This window comes from Phaenicophaeus curvirostris, chromosome 11 (genome assembly GCF_032191515.1).
Source record: "Phaenicophaeus curvirostris isolate KB17595 chromosome 11, BPBGC_Pcur_1.0, whole genome shotgun sequence".
Lineage (NCBI taxonomy): Eukaryota > Metazoa > Chordata > Aves > Cuculiformes > Cuculidae > Phaenicophaeus > Phaenicophaeus curvirostris.
Window position 1 is genome coordinate 20040817 of NC_091402.1, and position 26804 is coordinate 20067620.

At 45.1% G+C, this 26804-nt stretch overlaps 3 protein-coding genes across 4 annotated transcripts in view; 1 reads left to right on the top strand and 2 right to left on the bottom strand.

Annotated features, from left to right (window-relative positions):
- The window catches only part of FANCD2 (FA complementation group D2), a 36167-nt gene extending 21347 nt beyond the window's left edge, over positions 1 to 14820 (bottom strand). Inside the window, exons 1-18 of the mRNA XM_069866329.1 lie at positions 14800 to 14820; positions 13215 to 13304; positions 12345 to 12479; positions 11705 to 11772; positions 11048 to 11151; positions 10463 to 10526; positions 9341 to 9393; positions 8652 to 8730; positions 7837 to 7961; positions 6964 to 7051; positions 5895 to 5999; positions 4969 to 5069; positions 3990 to 4098; positions 3227 to 3262; positions 2603 to 2746; positions 1407 to 1541; positions 959 to 1090; positions 468 to 575 (exon numbers count right to left, since the gene is read on the bottom strand). Of these exons, the coding sequence (XP_069722430.1) occupies positions 468 to 575; positions 959 to 1090; positions 1407 to 1541; positions 2603 to 2746; positions 3227 to 3262; positions 3990 to 4098; positions 4969 to 5069; positions 5895 to 5999; positions 6964 to 7051; positions 7837 to 7961; positions 8652 to 8730; positions 9341 to 9393; positions 10463 to 10526; positions 11048 to 11151; positions 11705 to 11772; positions 12345 to 12479; positions 13215 to 13281 (1653 nt within the window). The 5' untranslated portion in view covers positions 13282 to 13304; positions 14800 to 14820. The remainder of the gene's footprint in view (positions 1 to 467; positions 576 to 958; positions 1091 to 1406; positions 1542 to 2602; positions 2747 to 3226; positions 3263 to 3989; positions 4099 to 4968; positions 5070 to 5894; positions 6000 to 6963; positions 7052 to 7836; positions 7962 to 8651; positions 8731 to 9340; positions 9394 to 10462; positions 10527 to 11047; positions 11152 to 11704; positions 11773 to 12344; positions 12480 to 13214; positions 13305 to 14799) is intronic.
- A 23-nt stretch (positions 14821 to 14843) lies between these two features.
- Positions 14844 to 19752, top strand: EMC3 (ER membrane protein complex subunit 3). The gene is made up of 8 exons (XM_069866328.1): positions 14844 to 15056; positions 15720 to 15777; positions 16503 to 16596; positions 17270 to 17374; positions 18002 to 18083; positions 18235 to 18314; positions 18679 to 18761; positions 19508 to 19752. The coding sequence occupies exons 1-8, from the start codon at positions 14902 to 14904 to the stop codon at positions 19634 to 19636; spliced, it is 786 nt and encodes a 261-aa protein (XP_069722429.1). The 5' UTR covers positions 14844 to 14901; the 3' UTR covers positions 19637 to 19752.
- Positions 19753 to 20569: 817 nt separating this feature from the next.
- Positions 20570 to 26804, bottom strand: part of USP4 (ubiquitin specific peptidase 4) — a 32406-nt gene continuing 26171 nt past the window's right edge. For both annotated transcript variants that reach the window (XM_069865552.1, XM_069865550.1), the window contains 6 exons: positions 26706 to 26776; positions 26001 to 26116; positions 24978 to 25127; positions 24402 to 24505; positions 23457 to 23545; positions 20570 to 22908 (listed from right to left, as the gene is read on the bottom strand). In XM_069865552.1, the coding sequence (XP_069721653.1) occupies positions 22807 to 22908; positions 23457 to 23545; positions 24402 to 24505; positions 24978 to 25127; positions 26001 to 26116; positions 26706 to 26776 (632 nt within the window). In that variant the 3' untranslated portion in view covers positions 20570 to 22806. The remainder of the gene's footprint in view (positions 22909 to 23456; positions 23546 to 24401; positions 24506 to 24977; positions 25128 to 26000; positions 26117 to 26705; positions 26777 to 26804) is intronic.

Sequence of the window (26804 nt, forward strand, 5' to 3'; positions counted from 1 at the left end):
TCTGCTTTCTGAGTGGAGAAATAAAGCTTCACAAAGAGGTTGCTGAATTTACACTTTTGCAAGTCTTCGACACTCAGTTAGATAAAGCCACAGCCAACCCAGTATCATGTTGGTGACAATTCCACTTTGACTGGGAGGTTAGATTAGAGAATACCATCCATCTCCTTCCACCAACATTTCTATCAGCTCCACCTGTCTTCGATGCGGAGGAGAAGAGGACCTTTCTGGGAAAGATGTGAGGTAGGCAGTCACTGCAACAAGCCCTTGCTATAGCGGGTGGAACATCTGGAGCCACAAGCTGGCCTGCAGCCAGCTGGGAAGAAAAGAATTTTAAGCTCAAAGACATCCCAACATCAATCACCATTAATGGATGAGGCCACTATTTGCACAACGCAACCCCTAGAAGTTAATCTAGCAGAAAGGATCAAGGCACAGCCTGAACTCCTTTCTGTCGTGTCTCTGCTTACCTGAATATAGCTTCCTTCTTGCCTCTGGCTGAACGCTAGTGTGCTGAGAATGTAGAAAAGCTTCCGGATCTGGCATGGATTCAGTTTCTGTGTAGAGTCTAAAATAGTCTGGAAAAGAGAAGCCACAAACTAGCTCAGATCTATCAAGAATCTCTTTCTGTGTTCACAATAAAATACTGATTGTCGGCTGCAGGGAAGCCAATTAACTTTACCTTTTTTGTACAGGTAGGAAAAAGCTGCATTCAAACTAAATAAACATAAATGCAGAACTATTGCTCTGGCTTAAATTATTGCAGTTTGGTTTATCAGAGGCTGACTGGGAAGAATAATGAGGCTACCAGAAGCATTATAGGAATATTCCCATCCCACCAGGGACTGCTATCTATCCTTTATCACACGTAAAATATCCATACTCAGACTCTCAAGGGCCCTTAGATACAGGACATCCTTAAGATACATAAGATGCAGTACGTCCCCAGGAACAAACATACCTTCACGAAGGTGGCGTAGCGCATCAGCAGGGACGTGTGCAGCTTCACCAAATCAGTGAGCACATCCAGAGAAATGTCCAATTCTGCCTCACTTCCACTGCACACGTGAGTCACCAGAGCAGCCACCACCTCCTAAGGAAAAAGCCCACAGAGACACCATAGTGAAAGATCCAACAGAACAACACCTACCCTGTTCTGCTTATACAGAACATGTTGATCGAATGCAGATAATCATCCTGAAACTCAACCATATTATTCCCAGTCCCTTTTCAGTTTGCTCTTTAATTCCCAATATCCACAATACCGACTCTCTTTGAGCCTGAATTTTACTTGGCTCTAAAAGCTCCCAGGATCCAAGCCTCAAATCTTCTCCCTCTAAAGGAGATGATATACATTCTAGAACAAAGTGCAAACAAAAACAGAATAGACACCACTCATCACACTCTACCTGCTGGCAGTAAGAGTCAAAGGCTGCAAAAGCTTGTTTGTACATGCAGCTGCCAAAGGAGACTATGGTTGGGTGTGCAGAGTGCAGAAACGTCTGAGCAAGTGCTAAGATCGAAGGGAAGAAGTCTTTGATGACCTGAAATACAGACATCATGAAAGAGATGATTGCTGCTCATTTTAAACACACTCCGGTCCCTAAACTGAGAGCATGCTACAGCTCATCCGGAACGCTCTGCCTAGTTCGGTAGGTGCTTTCCTGCCTTCTCCAACTGTCTTCTCTCACTCCAACAGGCACAATGAGGGCAGATAAGGCACACCAGAATGGGTTTCTCCAACCTTCTCCACACAAAGGATTTACCAGTTGGTTAAGAAGCCAGCCCACAAAGCTGCAGAGCTCACAGCAGCACGTCCTGTCACGTTACAGCGATACACTGCTAAATAAAATCCCCAGGACTGACACACTCCTGGCCTTACTTTAAGAGAAGGACTCCACTACATCATGATACTCAGAAAAATCCAAGTTATTTTTTAAAGTTATCTTAATCACACAGAGCTCCTTTGAACAACAAGCTCACATTCAGATGTAAAGCGGCCTAATTTACTTGCTCTCGACTCATTCTGGAAGAAAGCTAAACTAAAACTGAATTTAACACACTTGTATTTGGAATAAAACATGCCTACTTCAGGCATTATTATAGCTCAATTAATTAATTTTAAATTCATCTGCCCTCTACCTCTGACAAGCCGGACTGTGTTATTTTCCATTGATCTTTTCACTCCTGTCATCATAAATGCTAATTTACATGACATTACAAATATGTGCCCAATATATATACACAAACTAAGACCCAGAAGCCATTAAACTCAAAAAATGTAAATATATGAACATTGAAAAACAGTGTGGAAAACAACAGCATGTCTGGAACACACCGTAGAGATCTTGGGCAAGACCACATCTCTTAGGCTGAGAGGTTTTGCACCAAAATAAAAAGCCCATCCAGTTCTGGGGAAAGCTCATCTTTAAAAACTATGCGACAGAACAGAAGAGACTGATCTGGGACCAGATATTAAAAACAAGAAGTAGATATACATAACAGGAATAGTACAGATAATGCAGCACAGGGTTAAATCAATGTCTGACAAGGCCCTGGGGAGACAAAAGAGAAGAGGGAGTCCCAAAGCAGAATCAGCACTGACCATTGAATGATTCTGGAAGGCATTCTGCATCAGCTGTTCTGGAATGTAGCCCAGTTGAATTTTGTTCCTCAGTACTTTCTCAGTTTGCTTCCTGTTCTTGGTGTTTGTAGAATGGATTAGCAGCAAAACTATCAGATCCAGAACCTTTTGGGGGAAATAACCACCAATCATTATGCTGTAAAAAATATTAAAGAGTCCACACAACTACACACTTTGAAATCAAAACTGAGAAGAAAATCAGGAGCTCAAAAAGTCCCAACAGCCACAACTGTAGAAAAACCTCATCAGTTCAACAGGATAGAATTGAAGTTAATTAAATTAATCACACAGAATCACAGAATCACCAGGTTGGAAGAGACCCACCGGATCATCGAGTCCAACCTCGATGTTAACTTTGTTAACTTTGTCCCTTGACATTTAGGAGGGATAAATTAAGAGTTACAAAGAAAACGGATAGCTGTTATACTAAGAAAAAGTCAAACACCAAAAGAACCACCCATGCAACGTCACTGGCAGTTTCTGCTCCAAGTAGAAAAACATCTTCATCTACAGCCACAAAGAACACCCTTGAAAACACCAGCAGAAGAGGACACTCCCAGAGACAAGTGCAGAGAGAGGTATTACCTTATGGTCTGGTACAGATGTGCTGTTCTCAATAGCCTAGGAGCAAAAACAATGAGAAAATTGTTAGGCCGGAGTACGATATTACATTCCAAAACCAAATCAAACCAGGCAGACACCAAAAAAATTACTGTTCACAGGTTTCCCTCCTCAGCAGCAGGACAGCTGGCAAAGCCAGCTAAGTGGATCTTGCCAACAGCAGAGAATCCAGAAGGCACTCAAAAAAACAGCATGAAAATTCAACTTGAATGAGGACATTATCAGATAACATCAGGCTTGAACAAGAAACTTAGGTCCTGAGCAACAAAAGGCTGAGAGCAAGAAACAGTCTCATGGCTCACACTGAAATGCAACTTATCTTTAGCCCAATATTGATTTCCTGCTGGACATTTTCAAGCACCTTAAGGCTTCACACAGCTCAGTATACACACAAATATACATTTCTGCTCTCTTGCAGACAGTAAAAAAACTAAGAATGTTTTTTCCAAACCGCTCTCGTAAACACACAGAACCAGGTTGATCCTGCATTCCGAGATTTGAGATCTGGGCAGTGGAGCCCAGCGGCCACCCTGCAAGCGCTGGGAAATCAGCAACTGAGGAAGAAGCAAGCAGACTCCTGGAAAAGCATTGCTAATGTGGAACACAGAATGTATCAGCAAAGCGAAGGGCTAACATTTATCTTCTGATAGCACATTCGATCACAAGAAAGACTTAGGTTCCACCTAGGAGTCCAATTAAATAAGGAAAAAGGGCTGGAGCATCTTACCTTAATCCAAGCCTCAGTGATATCTTTCTGAAATCTCACAGCTAATTTGATCACATCAAAAAGTAGCTTCACACAGTTTTGGCTGGTGGTTACTTGGCTCATGGAAGAGCTGCCAGTGGTCAGAAAGGAGAGGAGACTCAGTCACTGTGAATACTGCAGTAAAAGGAACACAGCAGCCTTCGCAGTCACAGCAGATACTTAAAGCAGCTGCTCTCTAGAGGGAGTGCTCTGGCAAGGAGAGGGAGTTTCAGAAAAGGGCAGAAGCAGAGGTTACAGAATCAAACAAAGACACATTGGAGGGAACTTGAAACAGATGAACTAGTAGCAACATTATTAAAAATGAAGTTGTGTGGGCATAAAAGATTCCACTGTTGCGCGTATGCTGGGACAAGCAGCCGATGCTTTGGGATAACCGTGATATTAGCAGCAAGAACAGAGCAAACGGCCGGTGTTCTCAATGCTTGCTAGCTGGTTGAGAACTTGGAATCTTTACTAAGACCCGTGAGTTAATAAGAAAAGAATGCATTAGATAGAAAACATGAAGATAAGGGGCACATCTGTAGTAAATAGAGGGTTGCACTCTATCACTGTAACTGTGGGATTCTTATAGGTGGGAATTCACTGGGGTAGCTGCTGACTGGGTACAGAAACACTGTAAGGTTTGCACCCTCTCAATAAAGTGATCTCGTTTGTCACCTCGGAATGGGGTCCATGCCTTAATCACTACAAAGTTGAATTACCCACGCAGGAATTAACGCAGATGGCTCAAAAGTAACTACATGCTTGTCAGGGAAAGCCAGCCCCGCAAGGACTGACAAATCTGTTATATTAGCAGCAAGCAGGAAGGAATAAAGATGTCAGCATCTTTACTTGGGATAAATTAGGCTCATAAAGTGTGCCAGAGAAACCAGATAAAGAAAGGCCAAAGCTCTCTTATCCCACCTAACCCTTTGAGAACCATGCAAACCAGCTCAAGTACCTGGCCTGGCCTTGGCTTTTAAGCTTCTTCTGGGAACTGAGGATCTGCAGGGGCAGAACACACGATGACAGATCCAAGCTCTTACGAAGATCAGAAATCACCTGTAAAACACAAATCCTGGCATGAATCAGTGTGACACATGAGGACACAAAAGGCTGAGGAAAAGGAAACACAATCTCACAGAATCACGTTGAAATTCCAAATCAAAACTTCATGTAGATCATAATCCACATCCAGTTTAAGCTGAGGCTTTCTCCAAGTATGAAAAAAGCATGTTCAATAGTTCAGCAAGGCTGGCTTGACAAAACATACCTGGATCATTTCAAAAATACCCTATTTCCTTAGATAAAGCAACTTGAAAAACTGAGGAATTATCTTAGAACAAAAATGGTCCTTCCACAGGAGAACCATTGCAGGGATGTTTCCAAAACTCACTGGAGAACAGAACTCACTGGAGAAAAAACAGAACTCACTGGAGAAAACAAGAAGAGCATTACCAAGTTGCATTCTTCGGTCTGTTGGATACTCGTGGAGTTTAAGCCCTTTAGAAGGTCTGCATTCTTAGATAGAATTCAAAGGCTTCATCTTGTCACCTAACCACATTTTTTTGCTCTAAGAGTTTAACTCAAGACAATTTGACTGCTTTCAGCGAAGATGTTTAAATCAGAAGAAATATTCTAAGAACAAATGAGAAAAATCTGCAATAGCCAGCAGAAAGGAAGAGGTTTCAGTTCTCGCACCTGAAAGTAAAACCAGATCCATGCCAAAGGACAGATAAAATTTCTACATCTGCTTTGATCCTTGGAGATATTAAATATTTCAGTTGAAAACATTAAAGCGTACAGTGTGTGAAGCAACTGCTCTCTGTTAAAACATGCGTTGGGTTAGACAAGTTATTGGTCTTTAACGTAGAGAAAATACTGTACCTCTACAGCATCTGCTGCCTTGACGTTATGGAGGATGAATTTTACTACCACAGGCAAATCTTCCAGTTTCACAGAAGGCACGATGGCCATGGCAGACTGGCGCACCTGAGGAGACAGCAGCGTGGGATCAGCTGCAAGACTGTGGTTCACAGAAACATGCTAGCGAGAAGGAATCTTCAGAAGTTTACGGTCCAGCCTACTGCTCAGAGCAGGAGTACTGCCAGCACTGGATCAGATTGCCCTTGGCTTTGCTAAATGATTCTTGAAGATACCCAAGGATGGAGGAAATCCCCCACGCCTTGCCTCCTCTTTGATAATTTATGTCAGTGCTGCAGACCCTACTTCAGTTTTCCAAAAGTCCAGTCTGAACCTCCTCAGCTGTAATTTGTGGCCGTTGCCCCTTATTGTATCACTTGGCACTGCTTGGCTCCAAAGAGCTTGGCTCCATTTTTTAACAGGCTTTCTAAGGGAAAAACATGGAGGAGGTGGAGCCCATTACGCAGCACCAGCCTTTGGGGACTATGTGAAATAGTACCTAATGCACTCAAACCAACCAAATTTCTTCTTTTCATAAGAAGCCTAATTGCAAGAAGTGCAACAACCCAGCACGCCCAGAAGACCCGAGGCACATCTCATCTCTTTTATCATTATTCTGCAGAAAAAAACCCATGCAATGATTTAACCACCAGTCTGCCTTCTCCTAGAATATAACAGTCTAGTGTGGTCACTGTACCTTAAAAAGAGAAACAGGGATAGTAAGCAGGTTTCAGATGGGCAGTAAACATCTACTGCAGCAGGACAAGGTGCTTTTGCATTTGCTAAGAGAGCTGTGTTTGAAATTTTTGAATGTGTAATGTAAAGCCAGAAAAATTCTCTCTGCTCCTCACTGAACCCCTCATTCTTGTTCCCAAAATAGTTTGTTTTCTCTGACTCCTTTCTAATTTTAGGTAGCTCAGGACTTTTGAAGGCCTATAGGACTCAGATTTAACAAAATCGTTTGAATGACCAAACATTTCTAGCTCTCAGCATGCTAAACAGGGGCACTCAGGGGCTCAGTAAAAGCTTTTACCTCTGCCAGAAGGTCTGCATCGAGATCCAGGCGAGAAAGGGCATCCAGGACTGGAACTGTTAGCCGCCTGCCCTGTTTTAGTAAGCAGCTGGTACACAAGGGAAAGAAAACAAAGTCTGCTCTTAATAAAACCACGAACAGATCTTTAGTAAATTGTAGGATGCCAGCAGCTTTTGAGGTCACTTCTCTCTGAACACACCGAATTGTGATACTGTGGCCGCTGCTGAGAAGCAGATATGAAGAATCTAGCTTATGTAGAACATGTATAACCACATACAAGACAAGACTAATGTAAAAAAAATTGTGTAAAATGAATGCACTATAAAAAAAGACAGATGTAAGGGCTAGCTTAAGGCAGTGCTCTCTGAGGGGAGAGCTTTGCATCAGTAAATATGCTTGAGAAATGTACACAAAAGAGCCAGAAAGTTCTGCTTCATGCACACATTTATTGTGTTGTGGGTTTTTTTAATTAATAAAAACAATGTTGACCCTTACTGTAGCAGAATTCAAGCTAAATCAAAAGCTGTCTATAGTGATTTCCAAGTGACTGATAGCAGAAAGATCCAGCAAAAGTAATGAGTACTTCACTGGATTCTACCTGAACTGTATCTAGGTAGTCAAAAGGTTAATAATTTCTTAAATAAACGCACTTTTGGGGCACCGATACCTCTCTTCATGAGGATAACAGCAAAAATGAAGTGTCCTAAACCACTACTAGCTGTCCCTAAATGTTACTGTTAACAGAAATGGACTGTTGTCCTACTACTTCAGTCAGCCTAGTGTAACCTGTATTAATACCTGAAGTCCTTTCCTCCTACGCGGAAGGAGGGGAAAATGAAACCAAACAAAAAAACCCAACAAAATCATCTGTACCTGAGCTCTCTGGCAACCTCACTTTGCTGGGAATCCTCCAGGATCTCAGGTAAACTGGTGATAATATCGTGCTGGATTGGGACCGGCGAGACACTAACCATCTGCATTAACTTCTTGATGAGATCCTGCAGTCAAAAGCAACGCTTGTAAAATGCTCAAGTTTCACCGTGAGCAACAATATTGTGCATGTAAGGTCACTCAGCGAGTCTTTCGTCTAGATTGGAGAAGAGAAGGCTTCAAGGAAACCTTATAGCGACCTCTCAGTACCTCAAGGGGCTACAAGAAACCTTGGGAAGGAATTTTTACAAAGTCATGGAGTGATAGGACAAGGGGCAATGGGTATAAAGTGGAGTGGGGCAGATTTAGACTAGATTTAAGGAGGAATTTCTTCACTATGAGAGTACAAAGTAGCCCACAGAGACTGCCTGAATTAAGGAAAGAAGGGAAAAAAAACAGCAAAGCAAAAACAGACTTTAACACCAGATGCTTCCAATATCTCTTGTTAAAATTAAACAAGTGGGGATTATAACTCCCTACCAGCAACAGCTTTAAAGTGGAGTCACTAGTGGATACATACGCACAGATACAAGTTTATGAAAAAGAAGAGTTAGAGCACAAGAATTAAAACAGTAAAAGAGAGTGTTCAAAGGTCACTGAAGGCAATCATAACAAAACAAATAATTAAATCTCGCCTTCAGCAGGTGAATATGAAAACATCATCAGTTTATTAGCATAACTGGTGTCGTCCCAACTGAGAGGCATTCCAGAAGGTGACTGGAGAAACACATACATGTGATGGCACCACGAGTACCCACCTGGCTGTCCAGGAGCCTGTCGAGCCATTTAAATTGATTGACGATGAGCCGAGGAAAATTTGTTCCAAAGGTCCCCACGCTAAACCAGCAGAAAGTGAAACAGCTTAGTTAGACTGTAAGACAGACTCCAAAGCTTTGCTGCTGGTCAGCAAGACTGTGAGAATAACCATAATCAAAACCATATTATGAAAATATCATTAGCCTAGTAAAAGAGCCTGAAGGTGTTCAAGCCTTGCCTATGCTGCATCTCATGATCTCTCACCCTGCTATGATGTTCTACATTCAAAAAACTTTCTATTTTCCTTGTTTGAATATAACCTGTATTTTTAAAAGGAGGCCTGTTTGTGTTCAGCAGCCTTCTGAAACTACCAGCCACTTTCATCTTTGTTTAAAGTAATGAGACAATGTAGTCCCTCTGATGAAACACTTCCCAGACTTGTGCCAGCAGCTAAGAAAAGCATAACAAATCCTGACTGCATCTGTATTTCAGCTCTTACAAATGTGTTTTCTGCTTTACACACCCACAAGTTCATAGTCATGGTATCTCCCAGATAATTTCACACATGAATGAATCGAAACCCATCAGTGCAAATACCCATTCAGATAAATTTGAAGTTAAGGGTTAAAGTCAAACAGCTGGTGTTGTTCCAAAAGAAGAAATTTCATTTCAAGGCAGAGAGAAGACTCACGTGTCAAAAAAGAACTCGGGGATCTTTTCCAACAACAAAGTTATGACAGCAGGCTAGAAGGAAGGCAAAAAGACAGCATTAGGACAACCATTCACTGCTGTGGCACTGCCACCAAGACTGATATTTCACAAGAGATGTAATATGCACAGATAACAGAAGACTCAAAAGGAAAAGTAAAATTATTTCCTGTAAAAGAAATCTCTTCCCCAAGGCCAGACGGGAGGCGTACATCCTGAAATTCACAAATGCTGAGAGCGGTATAAACTATCCACAGAATCTAACAGAAGTAGAGTGTACAGGCAGGCTGCACAACCCCTCTAAGCTCTCTTTCTCAGACCCAGCTGAGTTACTTTTCACATAGAAATCTAAAGCACCAACTTTAGGTAAGCCTGAAAACAGTGCCCACATGCTTTTCCCATTCCCTTTCCAGGTCTAATTCTTCCCCCCTTTAACCATGGCCCAAATGCAATTATAAAAATGTATTTAAGACAAGAACTTCTAAAACTTTTTCATTGTAAAAGGATCTAAATCCACAGCTGCTCTAAGGTTTCCCAGGCCTTGGTGAGATACCTGTAACCTTCAACTCCATCTACATCTTGCTGCAACATGTATACAACTTAACAGCCTGTTCCTCAGCACCTTGCCCATTTTTTAAGCACTTCCAAGATTCAAATTCCTCCAATAATGGAGTTTCCATCACCTCTTGAACCTATATTCTAGCACTTAAAAGAAAATGTGCTCCACAGTGGAAGTGGCTAATCAGAATTCCCCATGGTTGACTTGAGCCATCATCTCTCATCCCGCCCCTGTTCACTTTTGAGAAGAGTCTGGCTCTGTTTTCTCCACAGTGTGCAATTTAATATTCAAAGAACATAAAATCTCCATTGATCATCTCTTCTTAAGACTCAGACCCAATTCCCTCCATCTCTTTTTGTGTGCTTTGTGCTCCAAGCCCCAAACATCTTTGTGTCCCTAAAGAAACAAGAAATTGCACACTATCCCAGATCCAGCCCCACCTGCCTCACAAACGGTTCTGTTAATCCTCTACAAGGATCCTCTATAAGCAAAAAGATTCCTAAGTAAATCAACACAACAATAAGGAGCAAACTAAGGTGCCCATACCTGTAAGATCTTAATTCCAAGAAGCAGTTTAATGAGGCTTTCACAATACGAGTGCACCAGCGTCCTGCAAGATGAAAAGATTTCACCACAGTTGTAATAAAAACATGTTAGAAGAACGAGCTGTAACTTTTTCCTTTACTGGTTGGTTTTAAACCCACTGACAGTGACTTTTGTTAACATATGGCAACCACAGACACACAAAAAAATTTAAAACTGGACTTTAGCTCTGAAAGAGCTTTCTCTCTACAAGATCGGTGTAAGCTGGAAATGCAAAAGTTTCTGTGGTTAAGCTGCATCTCCTGGAAAAAACTGACAAAAAAGAGTTTGCCTTCATCAAACTTGTCAAGTTCTTTTTCCCTAGTACTTGGTGCTGGCCACAAAATGCCATGGAGTTATAGAATCATACAACAGTTCTGGTTGGAAGGGATCTTAAAGATCATCCAGTTCCAAACCTCTGCCATGGGCAGAGACACCTCCCACTAGATCAGGCTGCCCAAGGCCCATCCAACCTTCCCCCCTGCCCAGTGACATTTAACAAGGGACTGGCTCTGGCTGAAAGGAAAAGCGAAATACATTTTCTCTGACCTCGACCCCTCAGTCCGTACGGGAGTGCATGGCAAAAGACAATTCTTCAACTGGTTTCTGTCCTTGATGTGAGTTTCCAAGCCGCTGATAAATTCCTTCACAACCTGCAGAGCGGAGAGAAGTTATCCACCTCCTGAAAAGGTGCCCCAATCAACTGGTGTCTTTTAGGGTGCTGTTTGTGAGCAGATAACAAGAGGACAGAAGAGCTAGTCAGGGAACTGCAGAGACTGAAACGATGATGGGAGGAATGCTGGTACTCTGGCCTGAACCACGTCCAAAAGCAAACACTGGCTGTTCTACAAAAGAACTCCAAAGTGACAGTCTCACATTTTACTTTGGTTTAAAATGACTTTGCCTTTCTTCCTGCTCAGCTGAGACAGCAGCGTTTACTGCAACAAGAGCTGCACCCAAAACATATTTGCAGGATTCAAATCATAGAATGGTTTGGGTTGGAAAGGACCTTAAACCCCATCCAGTTCCAATCCCCTGCCCTGGGCAGGGACACCTCCCACCAGACCAGGCAGCTCAAGACCCATCCAACCTAGACTGGAACACCTCCAGGGATGGGGCAGCCACAATTCCCTGGGCAACAGGGAATAGTTTCAAACAGCAAGAGTTTTAAAGCTGTCTCCTGCTGAAGTATAGTCCATTACTTACACCTGGGTAAGTAGGGTGCTTCTCCAGGGCCACGCAAAGCTTCTTCTGGAAAGCCATTTGATCTACAGCTACGGAGAAAGATTAAACAGAGTAAAGAACCAGACGTATTTTATCCAAACAACAAAGTAACAACAGCTCTCCAGCCCAGCCATCAATAATTCTGCGTTCACTCTATTGAGAAGCCCAGTCTAGCAACAGCCAGAGTGGTAACACCATCTCTGCTTTCTCCAGTCTGGGCTGAGAGTACTGAACAGCAATAAAAAGCCTTAATATATGAATTCCCGAAGGCCTTATCTGGGTTGAAAGGCAACACAACACATTTGTTTTCCTGTTTCAGAGCCCCTGCCTCTGCAACTCAATGCTGTCATCACAGACGCAGTCCAATCTCATTCCACCTATCTCTGGTTACCTTTCAGAAGTCTTTTTGACTAGGCATGTATTCACCCAAAAAGCTGGTGTAATGAGTTTAGGAAATGAGCAATTCAAGAGGTGTATAATAATTAAGAGCCAGATGAAGGTTCGCTCAAACTTTGGAACAAACCAGCTTGGATATTTTCACTCTGCAAGCAAAATGCATCTTCACTTTGTGCAGGTCACCTTTGCAGTTTTCAAGCAGAGAGCGGAAGTGTTAAACTCGTACCTATTTCATTCTGTCCCTCCCCAGCTTTCAGTACAATTCCTGACATCCTAAGGAGCTCTTCAAAGACTCCCTCATTTTCCACTCCACCACAGACAGAGGCCTTTTCCGTATCAGAAATCCGCGACTTCTTTGCTTCTGAGAAAACAAGACATGCTACATCAAATGTACTCTGCATATATAAAGATAACAAGGCTCCTCCATATAAATAACTAATTAAAAATTAACCCTCTAGTAAGAAATCAGGGGAACGCAGGGATACACTTAGGGGACCAGACTGTAGTGCTGTTTGAAGCAGCCATGAGCTGACTGGAATGCCAACACGTGGATCCTACAAAGCCATTACAGCAGGACACTCAAAAGGAATGTTTCTCCTTCCTTTTAGTGATCCGTAACCAAAGACAGTTAAGGTACACGTTCAGTGGCTTTCTTCCATGGGATACATATCCACTAACAGATTATGAGCCTGAAAAGCACAAATTTAATGTAGGTTCCTCCCCCAGACCTCTCTCTAGGGTACCCGCCCCTCTGCTAAAGCAAAAAATAACCAGCTTCCCTGCAGCAACATAGAGAGATCATTTAGGTTTGATTTACAAATATTGGCTTTGATCAAATGTGATTAATCTGCAGGCTCCAAAGGCAGCGAAGCTCAAAATGATCAACAGATCGAAGGCATGAGAACAGAGGGACTGGAAAAAAGATACTGCTTACAGCATTGATGTTTTATTGTGATTTTAAAAAGTGTTCAATGAACAACAGTGTCATTAAAAATTAGCATTATTGAAGCTGTCATTTTGGCCTTCGCCCTGCCTGGGAGCCCCTGCCTCTGCCATCAGGTCTCCACTCCCCCTACGATTACACCTGAGCACCTACTTGGCAAGTCTCTCTTGTAGCTCTCTCCAGAACCATCAGGTTTTGATAATTTCCTTTTCGAAAACATGGCAGCAAACCCTTTGTTGTTGCCTGTAAAAATGCAGGAAAAAGATGAGTGCAAGAGCCATAACTTTAATTCCAGCTTTTTAAAGCAAATCTGGAACGTAGAGTGAATAGGGAAGAGAAATGCTCCAGAAAGCGAAACTGCTCAAAGAAAAGCCGGCTGACATCCAGCCTCTCCTCCTCCAGCACCAGCACAATATCAGAGAGGAACAATTACAAAAGAAAAGGCTTGAGAAGCCCCTGGCAGCTCTCCCAGCCCGGGGTTTGCTCCTGGGCTGCCCTCTCTTCCTTGCAGCTACTGCCAGAAGCTCAGGATGCCAGCAGCACCCGCTCACCTCCCTGTGGTACCAAAAATGCCAGCAAATAAAACTCTCTTAAGACTCGTTTGAGAAAGCGAGCAGCCTTTATCAGGCCTGGGCAAAGCGAGGGAGCGATCTCCATCAATTCTGTGCCTGGAGATGAGCTGGGACAGGATGGATTTCCCACTTCTGTGCACGTGGATAAATTTTCCCAGAAATCTTATACACATTCTATGACTTTCCAAGGACTCATTTTAACATTATTATGGACTTCACAACAGTCAAATCTCTTGCTAATTTGGAGCTTTGGAGCCAGCTCTGGCTGACCTTGCATTTGAGATGGGGAGAGACTGCAAACAGAGGTGATTAGAGAAAAACACTATGAGAAACACTCATTCACTGGTAAAATATCAAAAAGAACAAAGTCTTTGAAGCAAAGGCAGTATTTTTATTTTACAATTCAGCGCTGAATGGGATGCCCTTCTAAAAAAAGGCATAACCTCTTACAAAAGCAGTGGGTATATATACCAGCTTTAGACAAAGAACCATATAAATCTTCAAAGAATAGTCATGATTTTTTTGGATTATCTAACCGTGTGTGGAGACTCCCTTCAAGTTATCTCTTGACTTAAGACAACTACGTCTTAGAATCATAGAATCATAGAATAACCAGGTTGGAAGAGACCCACCGGATCATCGAGTCCAACCATTCCTATCAAAAAAGTTGTCTTGCTAGACAACTAAGCACATCAATAAATTCTTGCAACCCTACAAGAGTGTTTGTTCTTTCAGGTTATTTATCCACGTCTGGAGATTGTCTGTATATTATACCAGACAGATTTACATGAAAACAGATTTATACCACAAGATAATTAAGCATCCAAACCAGCTGCAGCAAAACTTATCAATTAATTCTCACAACACCCCCCTGCTCAGCACAGATCGCCCTGAGCACAAGGCGTTAGCGCCTCCAAGGAGCGAATAGTGCCTGGGAGAACAACCTATAGCAGAGACACTCTGTCTGCCTTTCAAAAATCGCGATTATTTAGGTGAAATTTAACTCGAGTCGAGCTGAAATCGCAACCGCTCCCCTCTCCCTACCAGCCGCCGCCTCCCGGCTCCCCCGCGGGTCCCCGCAGCCCCAGGGCGAGGCGGGTTTGGGGTTGGGGCCCCCCCTGAGCCGATGCCGGTTCCCTCCGCCGCCCGCGCCTCCCGTCACTCACTCTCAAGTTTCCCGCCGACCGGAAGCGGAAGCGGGAGGAGCGGAAGTGGAGCCGGAGCGGAAGTGAAGCCGGGGCAGCCGCGGCGGCGGCGGCGCCGTCAGGATGAGCGAACCCGAGCTGCTGCTGGACTCCAACATCCGGCTGTGGGTGGTGCTGCCCATCGTCTTCATCACCTTCTTCGTGGGCATGATCCGCCACTACGTGTCCATCCTGCTGCAGAGCGACAAGCGCCTCACGCAGGAGCAGGTGTCCGACAGGTCGGGGACCCCCGGGGCCCTCAGCTCTGCCTCCCCCCGGCTCCCCGGGACCCCTAGTGGGGCACCCTCCTCGGTCTCCCTGCCTTGGCTTCCCAGGACTCCCGGCCTCGCTCTTGCTGCTTCCCCCCTGCCTTGGCTCCTCCGGGTTCCCCCAGCCCAGGGCCCCAAGCTTCCCTTCTGCCTGGGTTCTTCTGAGTCCCCCCGGCCTCATCTTCGCCATCTCCCCCCTGCCTTGGCTCCCCTGAGTCCCCCCAGCCCAGGACCCCACCTCCTGCAGGACCTTCTCTGGCCTAATTAATGGTTGGACTCGATGATCTGGTGGGTCTTATCCAACCTGGTGATTCTACGATTCGACCACTTCCCTTCTGCCTTCACTCCCCTGGGATCCCTCGGCCTAGCACTCCCCAGTCTCCCCTCTGCCTTGGTTCCCTCAGGACCCCCGGCCTCATCCCCACTGCCTCCCGTCTGGCTTGGCTCCTGCACAACCCCGTGGTCTCCTCTCCACCTTGGCTCCCTGGGACCCTCGGCCTCCTCACCGCCACATCCCCTTCGCCTTGGTTCCCCTGGCCTGGTCCCCCCAGCCTCACCCCTGCCATCTCCCCCCTGCCTTGGCTCCCCTGGTTCCCCCAGCCCTGCTGCTAATACCCCGTGTCTCTTTTGCAGCCAAGTCCTGATTCGCAGCAGAGTCCTTCGGGAAAACGGGAAATACATTCCTAAGCAGGTAAGGGGATGCGTGAACAGCTCTGTGCTGGACGGAGGATAACTGGGAACCGTGCACAAAGCCAGAGGCGGTGTTAGCGGAGTGCCGGAGGGGAGAGGAGGTCTGGGATACCAGGCACGAGGCTGGTGGATCAGGCAGCCCGGCTGGGTCTGCCAGCCAGCGCTGTCGGTAGCGGATGCTTCGGAATCCTGGACACACGGCCACTGCACGCGTCTCTCCCTTGAATCAGTGTTAGCTTCCACTTGGCGTTTCAACTGCACGCTAAAATGAAGACTGCGTCCAAACTGTTGTGTCTAGTATCTGCTGGGAAACAAAGCTCGGGGTAACAAGGGAGTCGTTCAGCGTGAGCTGTAACGTTTGCTGTGCTGAAATAGAGTCGCTCACCTCGGCGCAGTTGCTGCCAGGTACGTGTGTCATGGAATCCACAAGTTGGCTCGGGGGAGTGAAAAAGTCTGATGCAAGAACTCTGCATAAAGTGCTAAATGCTCTTTAATCGATGTGGATTCTTCAGAGAGTTCTCAGAATTATTTTAAGAATTTTAGAAAGCCAGAGAGCTAGTGCTCTGGATCCAGAGCAGCACAGAAGGGAGGAGCTTTAGAGCACAGGGGCTCTCTGAGAAAGGAGGATGTGTTGTAAAAGAGCTCATATCTGCATATCTGAGCAAGAACTAATGCTTCTGTCCTTTTATTTCTTACGGTGTTGGCACTGTCTCTCTTTGTTTTCAGTCATTTCTGACCCGGAAATATTATTTTAACAACCCAGAGGATGGATTTTTTAAGAAAACAAAAAGAAAGGTTGTGCCCCCTTCACCAATGACAGGTATGTTAAGGCCCCACAAACATAGCTGGGCAGAAGCGCAGTTTCCTGTCGAGGTAGGGAGGCAAATCAATTTCCCAAAGAGCTCGGGGAGCGTGAGGGAAGGAGTGGGGTGCACAGCTGGGTACTGGGCAGGGCAGACATTGTGAGATCCCTCTCTCCGGTAGCAATGTGCTGGGTCACTTCATTTTGCATCACTTCAGCCTCCAGCTGCCTGCAGCGTCTCCGCAGCCCACAGCCACCTTGGGGCTGCCAGAAATGGAAGTCCTGCTCTCATTCCTGTCCTTTGTCAGCTTGTTGCACAACCTCCTGCAGGACCTTCTCTGTCCTAATTAATTAACATGGCTAAAGACCTCAGCAGCAAATTAGCTGGGTAGTTCATTGTCCCTTTCTAATGAAATTGGTTCACAGAGGGATCTGGCAAGTTCAGAGATCTGGAGCAGGGGATGGGGTCAAGCACAGACACAGCAGACAACCCAAGACCCTTTCAGGGTGCTCATCTCATTTTCCAAAGTATCTTAAAACAATGGAAAATAATGGATATGGAATAGGCAGCGGGGTAGGACTCCTCTCTCTCATGCAGATTTGTAATTAAAATAGTTGACATTGATGAAGTATTTCTTGTTTCCCTTTATTGTGATAACCTGCTGCTTTACATCAAACCTTTGAATTGCAGACCCTACCATGCTGACAGATATGATGAAAGGGAATGTAACCAACGTTCTGCCTATGATCCTCATCGGTGGTTGGATCAACATGACCTTTTCAGGATTTGTCACGAGTAAGTGTCTGGGTAACACAGCTTGTGGCTCTGGCCCTGTTCCTGCTGATGCCCTCGAGGGTCTGGGCTGCATCAGCTTTGTTCCTCTGTGAACTGCCTCAATTTGCCTCCCCCATAGGAAAGGAGGGAAAATGGTTTTCAGACCACTGGCTGTGGTCACAAAGAAAATAGCTCATGCATTCAAGAACAAATGTAGTGGTGAAAAGAATATCTAAATTCATTAAAATAGCCTAGACTTTAAGTTGATACCGTGGGGTTTCCTCTGAACCTGTCCAGGCAATTCTTCCCCGTGCAGTGCAGTGTGTACACATCACAAATACTTCCTTAAATTCACATTTCTGGATTGTTTTTTCCTTACTGCGTATGGGCTGCTGTTTCCTTAACAACAGATATTCCCCTTCGCAGTCACTGAAACGATACCTGTGATAGTTTGGCCATCGGATTAACTTTTAAAACGTCTTTTCGTGCTAAAATAAAAATAGCTTTTTCAGAAGTACATTTGTTGTGTGCACTGTGTTCAGACTACATCCGATTTAACAGAAGGAACATATGCTGCCTTTGGCATTGGCTCTGCAGTTTTGTGGTGTCACTTTCTGAAACTGGGCTTTCTTTTTTTCTATCCCACAGCAAAGGTGCCGTTTCCTCTGACGCTGCGTTTTAAACCAATGTTGCAGCAGGGGATTGAACTGCTCACCTTGGATGCGTCCTGGTAAGCCTGTAACCTCGGCAAACAAGGTTGAATGTTCACTTGGAAAATGTTGAATGCATTAATAACCCTTGAATGGTCCGTGCATGCTTCTGAAATGAGATCACAAGCCAGCTTTGAACTGAAATCAACTGTGCTTGTTCCGATTTATCAGGGTGAGCTCTGCTTCCTGGTACTTCCTGAACGTGTTTGGACTCAGAAGTATTTATACTCTCATCCTGGGCCAAGATAATGGTAAGACACTGTCATGTCTGTGAAAGAGCTGGCTTCTCCTTCCATGGGATGAGCTCTGAGGGTGGTTGGGGAAGGATTTCTAAATTTCCAGCCAGAAAGCTCTTGAAAGCCTCTCTCACTCCTGTGAGGTTGCTCTCCACCGGCCAGGTTTGACATCACCTGCAGTGAGTCCCTTCTGCGCAGTCCTTGGGTGCCTGCTCATAGTAGTTAAGCCACCCTTTCCTTCCCATCAGGGAATGGTTTGGGTTGGAAGGGACCTGAAAGCTCATCCCCCTGTAGCTAGAAAGCAGCCTGTCGGCATCACACTCCAAGAAAAGCTGTTTAAGTGAGACAAATAAAAATGAACCTCTTGTTTCTTTTACAGCCGCAGATCAGTCTAGGGTGATGCAAGAACAAATGACAGGGGCAGCGATGGCCATGCCGGCGGATACTAACAAAGCATTTAAGGTATCGCCACCCACAAGCCTCTTTGATGTCAACTTACACGGTCGTAGGGTAAATGTAACTTGGCCTCTCCCTGCAGCAAGCAAGGGAATTGCTCTGAATTCCTGATCCTAAAATTAGAGCTGACAACTGAAAGAAACCTGATTAGCTAGTTATTCCTGATACAAAAGCTGAATTCCCATGCTGCTTTTGCAGAGGAAGATTTTCTCTTTCCCTTGAGATCTAGTTCCGAAGCAGAAGCTGGATTCCAAAAAGTTGTGCAGCAGGAACATGATGGAACGTGGGGAAGAAAATCAAGTCAGCTCAACTGAAAATCTGTCAGGATTTGACTCTTGAAGTTCTCCTAATTAAGTCTCTACAGGCACTTGCTTATTAGACAGCCTCTACCTTTCACAGCCCTAGGGAGGCACAGCAAGTCTGAGATCAGTTGCAAAGTTTTTGGCCTTTAACTGGTTTTAATCAAATGCCTCTGAACTTAAGAGCTGATCACAAAGCACTATCACCCTGAACACAACGGGCTGTGTTTCTAGAGAGGGCTCTTTTAGAAGAGATGAACTATTCCAGAAGGGTAGAGGGGTTTCAAAAAGCAGATAATTTCTCTTATTACTATTATGTACTTGTATTGACCAACAGGATTGTCAGGTTTCTGTTGCAGTGGTTGAGGTAAACGTTGCTTTGCATAATTCTTGTCTAACTCCTTTAATACTGCGTTGCCTTCCTTTCTCTCTCTCTGTTTATAATCAACGCAGACTGAGTGGGAAGCTCTAGAGCTGACTGATCATCAGTGGGCCTTGGAAGATGTAGAAGAGGAGCTCATGGCAAAAGATCTCCATTTTGAAGGCATGTTTAAGGAAGAACTCCAGACCTCCATCTTCTGAATCTGAGAATATGCTTTTCTCTCTTGTCAAAGTCATTTGAAAATAAATATGTTACTTAAAACTCTATAATGTATCTTAGCAAGGCTGAGAATAAAAAGAAAACACCCTGCTCAGAACTGCCATGACCAAACTGTGATTTGAGCCACAGGACTATGTCGTATTTGAGCTAAAAGCTCTCAGTGTGAGTTCTTAGCTGGAGTTCTGTTTCTCTCACTGCGAATTGTAAGCTGGAGAAAAGACCTTAAAGTTCTAGTACAGAAAGAGCAAGGCTGCCTGAGCTAAGGCACTTAAAACTTCATAAGACTGAAGAGTTCTAACCTGGGGAAATGCTTCCTAAACAAAAGCTCTTCCCTACTCTGCAGCTGTTATTTCACACACACCCCTCTATTCCAAGCCCTTTGTTTTGGGGTGACATTGCCCACCCTCTTCAAAGCAGGAACTGAGGAGACCGAGCCTGGTTCCTGCTCTTACCAAGATCTCCTCTTAGCTCGGAGATGGTTCTCTGCCTCCAAGACCTCTTTCCTGAATGCCAACACCACAACTGGTGTTTCAGGTTATTTTTCCCTCCCCTTTTCATAGAATCATAGAACAACCAGGTTGGAAGAGACCTACCGGATCATCAAGTCCAACCATTCCTATCAAACGCTAAACCATGCAATGGAACGCAGAATACCCAAACCCCTCTGCCTTCCAAAGCTGCCACTTAGCTTTCCCTCCCTCCCGCTGCACCTCGCAGCGCAGCTCACACCTGCTGCTCTGCATTAAGGTTCTTCTCACCCTCAGAGGCACCAGCTAACACCAAACTCCTCTCCCAAATCACCACTGGCTCCGCAGGACTCACCCTCCCGCAGCTGAAAGAGCTCCTGGAACACCAGGAGCCCCCAGGACCAGCAGTGGTCACGTAGCAAAAGCTGAAAACACAACGAAAGCCGGTTTCAGTGCAAACCACTCTTTAATTTTCCTCTTCATACAACAGAGCCAGCCACTTACAAAGTGCTAGTCTAAAAAACAGGTCTGGTAGTACAGCACACACACACCAGCTGAAGCCCAGCAGCTCAGAGGCAGAGAAAGTAAGAGCTGGGACACTTTTTCTGCAGTATAACAGAGTCTGTTCAGCATCTGAGCACTGGAGATTTAGCCCCACCAACGTGTTTCTGTGTCAGCACAGAAATTGAAGAGGAGAACAAAGGCTGTTTCATATTGATTTTTCACTTTGAAAAGTCTCTTACTCCCCTTCCTTTTCTTCTCTTCCCCATTTTGGAATGCCCACATGATTTTCTTTGAGGGTAAAATGAACAAAACAATGCTGATCAGAGTAATTCAGTGCAGTGCTACAGCTTAAAGATTACTTTTTGGATGCTTCCCTCAGTAACAAGACAAAAATAAAACCGATATTAAGAGTTATAAAGATCCCAAACAACCCCCCCAAACCAGAACAGCAAAAGCAGTTAAGCAATTCTGATCTCCAACACCCAATTTCAATGTTTTAAAAGCAAAATTCCGCAGAAGAGGATCATAATACAAGCGTGGCAGCTAGAGGCAGCCCTCCCTCCTCCTCTCTGTTGCCTGCCAGGGCCCGGGGATGGCACAGGGATGGGCACAATTCCCTTCTGGGCTGTTGAGAGCTGCAGAAAGGAAGATCAGCTGACATATTTGGAGTCAAAAGGATGACGGCTGTTACGCTGACCACCAGAGGTGACGGTCAGCAACGAAGCCACAGGGACTGTGTGTACAGAGAACCAAGCAGCTGCAAGCGTGCGCTCTAGCGGCCTGTCTCAGCCTTTTGTTCTGCCAATGTACTTGGCTCCAAGAAGAAAAAACCCTCCTGTGTGGCTTTCCACCTTGAGCCAGATCTTTCCCTAAAAAACAGACTAAGGTTCTAAATTTTTCCCATTTTTCACGAGACCAGTTGTTCACTGAGGACTGATCTATCTAGTGCTCAGAGGAATCCTCATTCAAGAAGAAAGCTGGACTTGAGTCCTACAAGTAACGCAGACTGTAAAGGAGGACAGAGGGCAGAGGGTTTCCTGCTGTGCTGAAAGGATGGAGCAGAACTACTGAACAGCTCAGGCAGAGAGACCTCAGATAGGACCATCACACCTGCAGCCTTGCAGAAGATGATGGGGTGAGGGATCTAAAGGGCAGCCGTCAAGGGAGGAGGAGAAAGGCTGCAAGAGCAGCCTAGAAAAACAGAAATCGCAAGAGAAAAGGCTGAAAACTCACACAATCCATTGCACTGGGCTGCCATCCTTACAGGTGACAGCTCTGGGGACACAGAGCTGAGCTTTGTCAGAGGAAAAGCTCCAAGGAGTCACAAATGAGCAAAAGGGATAAAAATGCTGCCACTGCACAAACTACTGAAGTGGTGGAGGCATGAAAGTGCTTATAGAGCGGCCTGGAAGTGAGGAGTGCAGGACATGGATGGAGAGGACAAGAAATCACCAACCTTATGGATACTTTCTCTGCAGAAGACTAGGAGCCCAAGCCAGAACAGCTGTATCCTGTGTGGATCAGCCTGCACACACCCCACACCACAGGCAGGTATGACTGGCTTCCAGTGAAGCTTCCTACAGTAGAGGATTCAGTGCTCACATGAAAAAGGCGGAGTCAAAACTGCCCTAAAGAACCTCAAAGGCATCAATGAAAAGACACATGAGAGAAACGTTTTCTACTTAGCAAGGGGACCATGGTACAATGGCAGCAACTGCAACAGACAGGCCAGATGTACGAAGATTTGACAGGAGCTTCCAGAAAGGGTGCTGCAAGCCTCCCTGACACAGGCAGCCCTCATGCCGATTCACGGAATCGTACCTACCACACTCCTCCAGGAGGCTCCGTTATGACCTGGCCTCCAACTCAGGCTGCCCTCTCCCCGATCCCAGCTACAAGCCCCAGCTCAGCCCCGACGCCTGCCTCTCGCCACACAGCTCCGCCAGATTTTAAAAAGGACTTTATTGAAGCTCCAATATATATTATTTTTGGCCTCTAAAAACCAAAGTGGCAGCACCTATTCCTGGCTCTCCAGTGCTATTCTGCAACCCCCGGCACTGAATCTTTCAGTGCCAGATATTCTGCTTGACTCTACAGAAGGAAGAAAAATTTTCAGATGCCTCAGGCATGGCTTTAGAAGAGCAACCATTAGCGTGGTGGCCGAGCGCTGGAGGTGATCTTTAGTTGGTATCCATGCCATCACACTCTTCCTGGGGAGGAGACGGGCCAGGATGTTCCTCACCGTTTCGGCGCTGATAAAACAGCACATACGCAGCTTTTGTCTACCAAACAAAGAAGAAAACCCATCTCACAATCACAGAATCACAGAACTGTTTGGTTGGAAAAGAACTTTGAGATCAGGTCCAACCGTACTTGTCCACTACTGAACGATATCCCTGAGCACCTCATCTGCCCATTTTTTAAACACCTCCAGGGATGGGGACTCAACCACCTCCCTGGGCAGCTCAGTGCCCGAGAACCCTTTCAAAGAAATTTTTCCTGATGTCTAATCTTAACCTGCTCTGGTGCGACTTGAGGCCGTTTCTTCTTGTCTTGGGAGAAGGGACCAGCACTCACCTCACTACAACCTCCTTTCAGAGAGTTGCAGACAGCGATGAGTTCTTCCCTCTCAGCCTCCTTCAGGTCCCTCAGAAGCCTCTCATAAGGCTTGTTCTCCAGCCCCTTCACCAGCTCCACTCCCCCTCAATGTCCTTATAGTGAGGGGCCCAAAACTGAACACAGTATCCACACAGCTTGGCTGGAAATGTAACAGCCAATGCTGGGAACCACACTTAAGAGTACAAACTCTGGCCTCAGGCCAAATACTCACCACTATTTGGTCTTCCGAAGCCACCGACACACTGCTGTCATCGAAGTAGTACCACTTGTCATTCACCTTGTTCTTTGCATAGGCAGTGTCTGTCAGGAGAAGAAATTGCAGCTCAGTGCTCTGGGGAAGACTGGTAGGTAGCACCACACCAGCTGCGCTGCACTAGCAATGCTGAAGACTGAGTGTGCAGAGAAGGCAAGCAGCTAGCTTTGACATTAACTACTCAAAACAAGTTTCCCAATATATACATCATCTAAAACATGCCAGCTGGTCCAACTAGTCTAGAAGCATGCTCCACACACCAGACTCATCCCTGATAGCTGAGACATAGGGTAAAGAAGCTTAGGATAAAAATCATCAGCCTTGAGCCACCAAACTCACAGATTAAGACTCTGCATTTTCAGTTTTCAACATGAAAGAGAAGTTTTCTGTTGATGATGGATCTGACTCAAAACCGAAGTTGGAATAAAGTCCAGCTGCAAGGCTGCACCCACGCTGGACAAAGGGCTGCGCTGTGGCATGCTGCAGGGCGAGAGCCGAGTCTTGGAGCTGGCAGCACACACTGACCACACTCTCCAGGACTCTCCAGTAAGAAGCTCCTTTCCACAATTTCATGTTCGGTATTGAAAAGCCTTGACTTCATGCAAATTGCAGAACAACGATCACACGTCTCTAATAGTCCAGTGACTACTAACCAAGGTACCACTGGCATCAGTCAGACTCCAGGGAGCAACAAACTACACTATCTGCCAAGCTGCTCTGTAAACCCTAACCGGAAGGACATTACCTCCCAATATGATATTCACCTGCAGACAGAATACAGGTAAGTTTTGGACTAGACACCCTTGCTGACAGCTGCTGCACGCTTCCAACATGCAGAGCTCCCCCCCCGGGGCCCATCTGCCTATTTCCTTGCACGCAAAGGACAGAGAAGCAGTTACTCACAGTGGCCAACTCCCATGGCTCCATAGTGATTGGAAACTGCAATGAGGTCATACACATATGAGCCAGCTTTTGGGTCGCAGACAAACTCGGACATGTTTAAGCCCCTGGAAGGAAATCAAAAAGTTTCGGTACACCAGCAACCAGCACTTTTTAAAGAGTGATGCATGACACCAGTGAAGCTCTGCAAGCTGGCAGCACTGGTGGAGAAGTACTGCGCTCTGCTGCTCGCGGCCAGGTGTTATTAGCATATAGACCAGACACATTACCCCTCCCTCACAGGGCAGGTCCTGCTAAACACTTTAAGTGCTGCCAAAAGACTTAGAGGGAGGTGTTGAGTAAGAGACAGTTCAGCATGTTTCTGTGTAAGCATGACAACTGAGACAGAAGTTGTAAGGAACAACAAAAAAAAACCTCCCACACCAACTCAACTCATGCCTGTTGTCTTGCAGTTCAAACCCAAAGACAGAGCTGTTCCGGTTACAGCTTTAATAACAAGTCCGTCCAACAGTAACATCAGAAGTACATTTCTCTTGATCAGATTCTTCAAGATCTTCCTAGCATGAGGAAGGATCCTACCTGATAGGGAATTCCACAACAGTGTCAAGTTTATCCCTCCAGTATCTGCTGTAGGAGAAGCGTTTTAAATGCACTACCAAAATCCTGGGCAAAGACCACAAGTCAAACTTCTTTGTGGCCTGTTGATGTTTCTTACAGTTAGGGCAGTACCTGAGGAAGGAGTAACAGACAAGGAAATGAAAAACAACATTAAAGGGAAAGCTTCCGGCCTTCTCTTAGAAGATGCCTCAGTTACAAAGCACAGTCCCTGCTTTATAGAAGGCATTTTGGCTCATGCGATAGGCAGGTGAACACATTTCCTCTGAGGTTTCCAAACCCCAATTCCTTTTCACTTTACAGGCAAAACATCCTCTGCCAAACACAATAACTGAACATTGTACAAAGATTAAAATCAATTTTGTAAATTTAAAAGAAAGTTTTAAAGGTCCCGTTACTTCTTTATTATCACTCGATGCAGCTCAAACAGGGTAACAGTTGCAAACACATCCATAGCAGGTGATTAGAACTTAGTAATAAACAATCACCTACTACACTAAGTTATTTTCTTACACAGCTAGGACACAACCTCCAAAGATCTTCTGCACACACAGCAGTCGTATTTTGGTCACTTAAGAGCCTGCTGTGCCCAGCCCCTCTGGACTAGGGGGTTCTAGTAGAGTCAGGAACAGTTTGGGACTGGTTCAAGCTAGAAATAACACAGGGCTAAACCGTAAGGTAGCCACACACTTTCACACTTTATTACCACAACTGCTTCCTCTGACACTGTCTGGAAGACAGACTCATGGTAGAGAATTAAAAACAGCCTGGTTTTTGGCAGCTACATGCCCAGTGCCACTTTTTTTTTTTTTAATTAACCCCTGTCTGCAGCTCATCGAGTCAATGACATTACAGAACTGATCACTTCTCACAGATGGAGACAGAAGGACAGACCTGGGAAGTTATCAGAATCCCATGACAAATATTGTGAACTCTAATAGCTTGGGCATTTTACAATTCACGTCAGAGGCAAAAAGAGGCTCTTACCATGGGTCATGTTCACCAAGGGTTTCCATAGTAGTGAAGAGCTCTATGCAGTCTCTGAGGGCTACCACGGCTTTCTTCTTCTGAGGTTGTAACATACTGCCATGTTTTTCAAAAGCCTAGTGAAAGAGATACATGTTTTATTCAATTCCACACAGACCTGAATCCTTGCATCATGAAAAGCAACATGCTCACCTTCGCCAGCATGTCTATCTCTGCCCTCCCTCCCCCATCCACACAATCGTCTTCTCCTTTCTTCTGCCACCAACAGTCCCTGAGAGAAAATACAGTATTTCTTACTTCTAAGTCAGTGGGGTTCAGGATTTTTTTGGCTTAAGAGTAACAAAATGTTATTCTGTTACAAAACAGGATCCAGCAGAACCCTCACAGAGAGAATACTGAGCTTTCTGCTAGGCTCCATGCACTTGGTTTCAGATTTCTTTTGAGCCTTCTGGGGTCTGGTTTGTTGAGTGGAGTAGGGACTACTCAGCTTTGAAACTAAAACCTCTGTGTTTCAGAACACACAGGAAACATATCAGCAATTATAGTTCTATAGACCTTATCACTAAAAGATTTTAAGCAAACATGTCTCATGCTGGTGACTCCAATTTTTACAAAGGAAGCTACACCTACATTTCACCATTCACAGTAATCTTTTAAGTACTATACAGAGTTGCATATAGATTTATGAAAAGAGCATATTGCAACCTGTGCCTCCTGCTCATCAAAAAGTAGCCTTCGTGTGTCAGAATCCCAGTCAATAGCAACTGCAGAAAAAGCTGCAAGAAAGAAGAAACATTTATTGCA

What these genes read in the sequence shown, in the direction of transcription:
- EMC3 (XM_069866328.1), top strand. Translation starts at nt 14,902, where the DNA reads ATGAGCGAACCCGAGCTGCTGCTGGACTCCAACATCCGGCTGTGGGTG. An exon ending in CATCCTGGGCCAAGATAATG is followed by an intron (nt 18,315 to 18,678) that starts GTAAGACACTGT and finishes TTTCTTTTACAG; the next exon opens with CCGCAGATCAGTCTAGGGTG. An exon ending in ATACTAACAAAGCATTTAAG is followed by an intron (nt 18,762 to 19,507) that starts GTATCGCCACCC and finishes TAATCAACGCAG; the next exon opens with ACTGAGTGGGAAGCTCTAGA.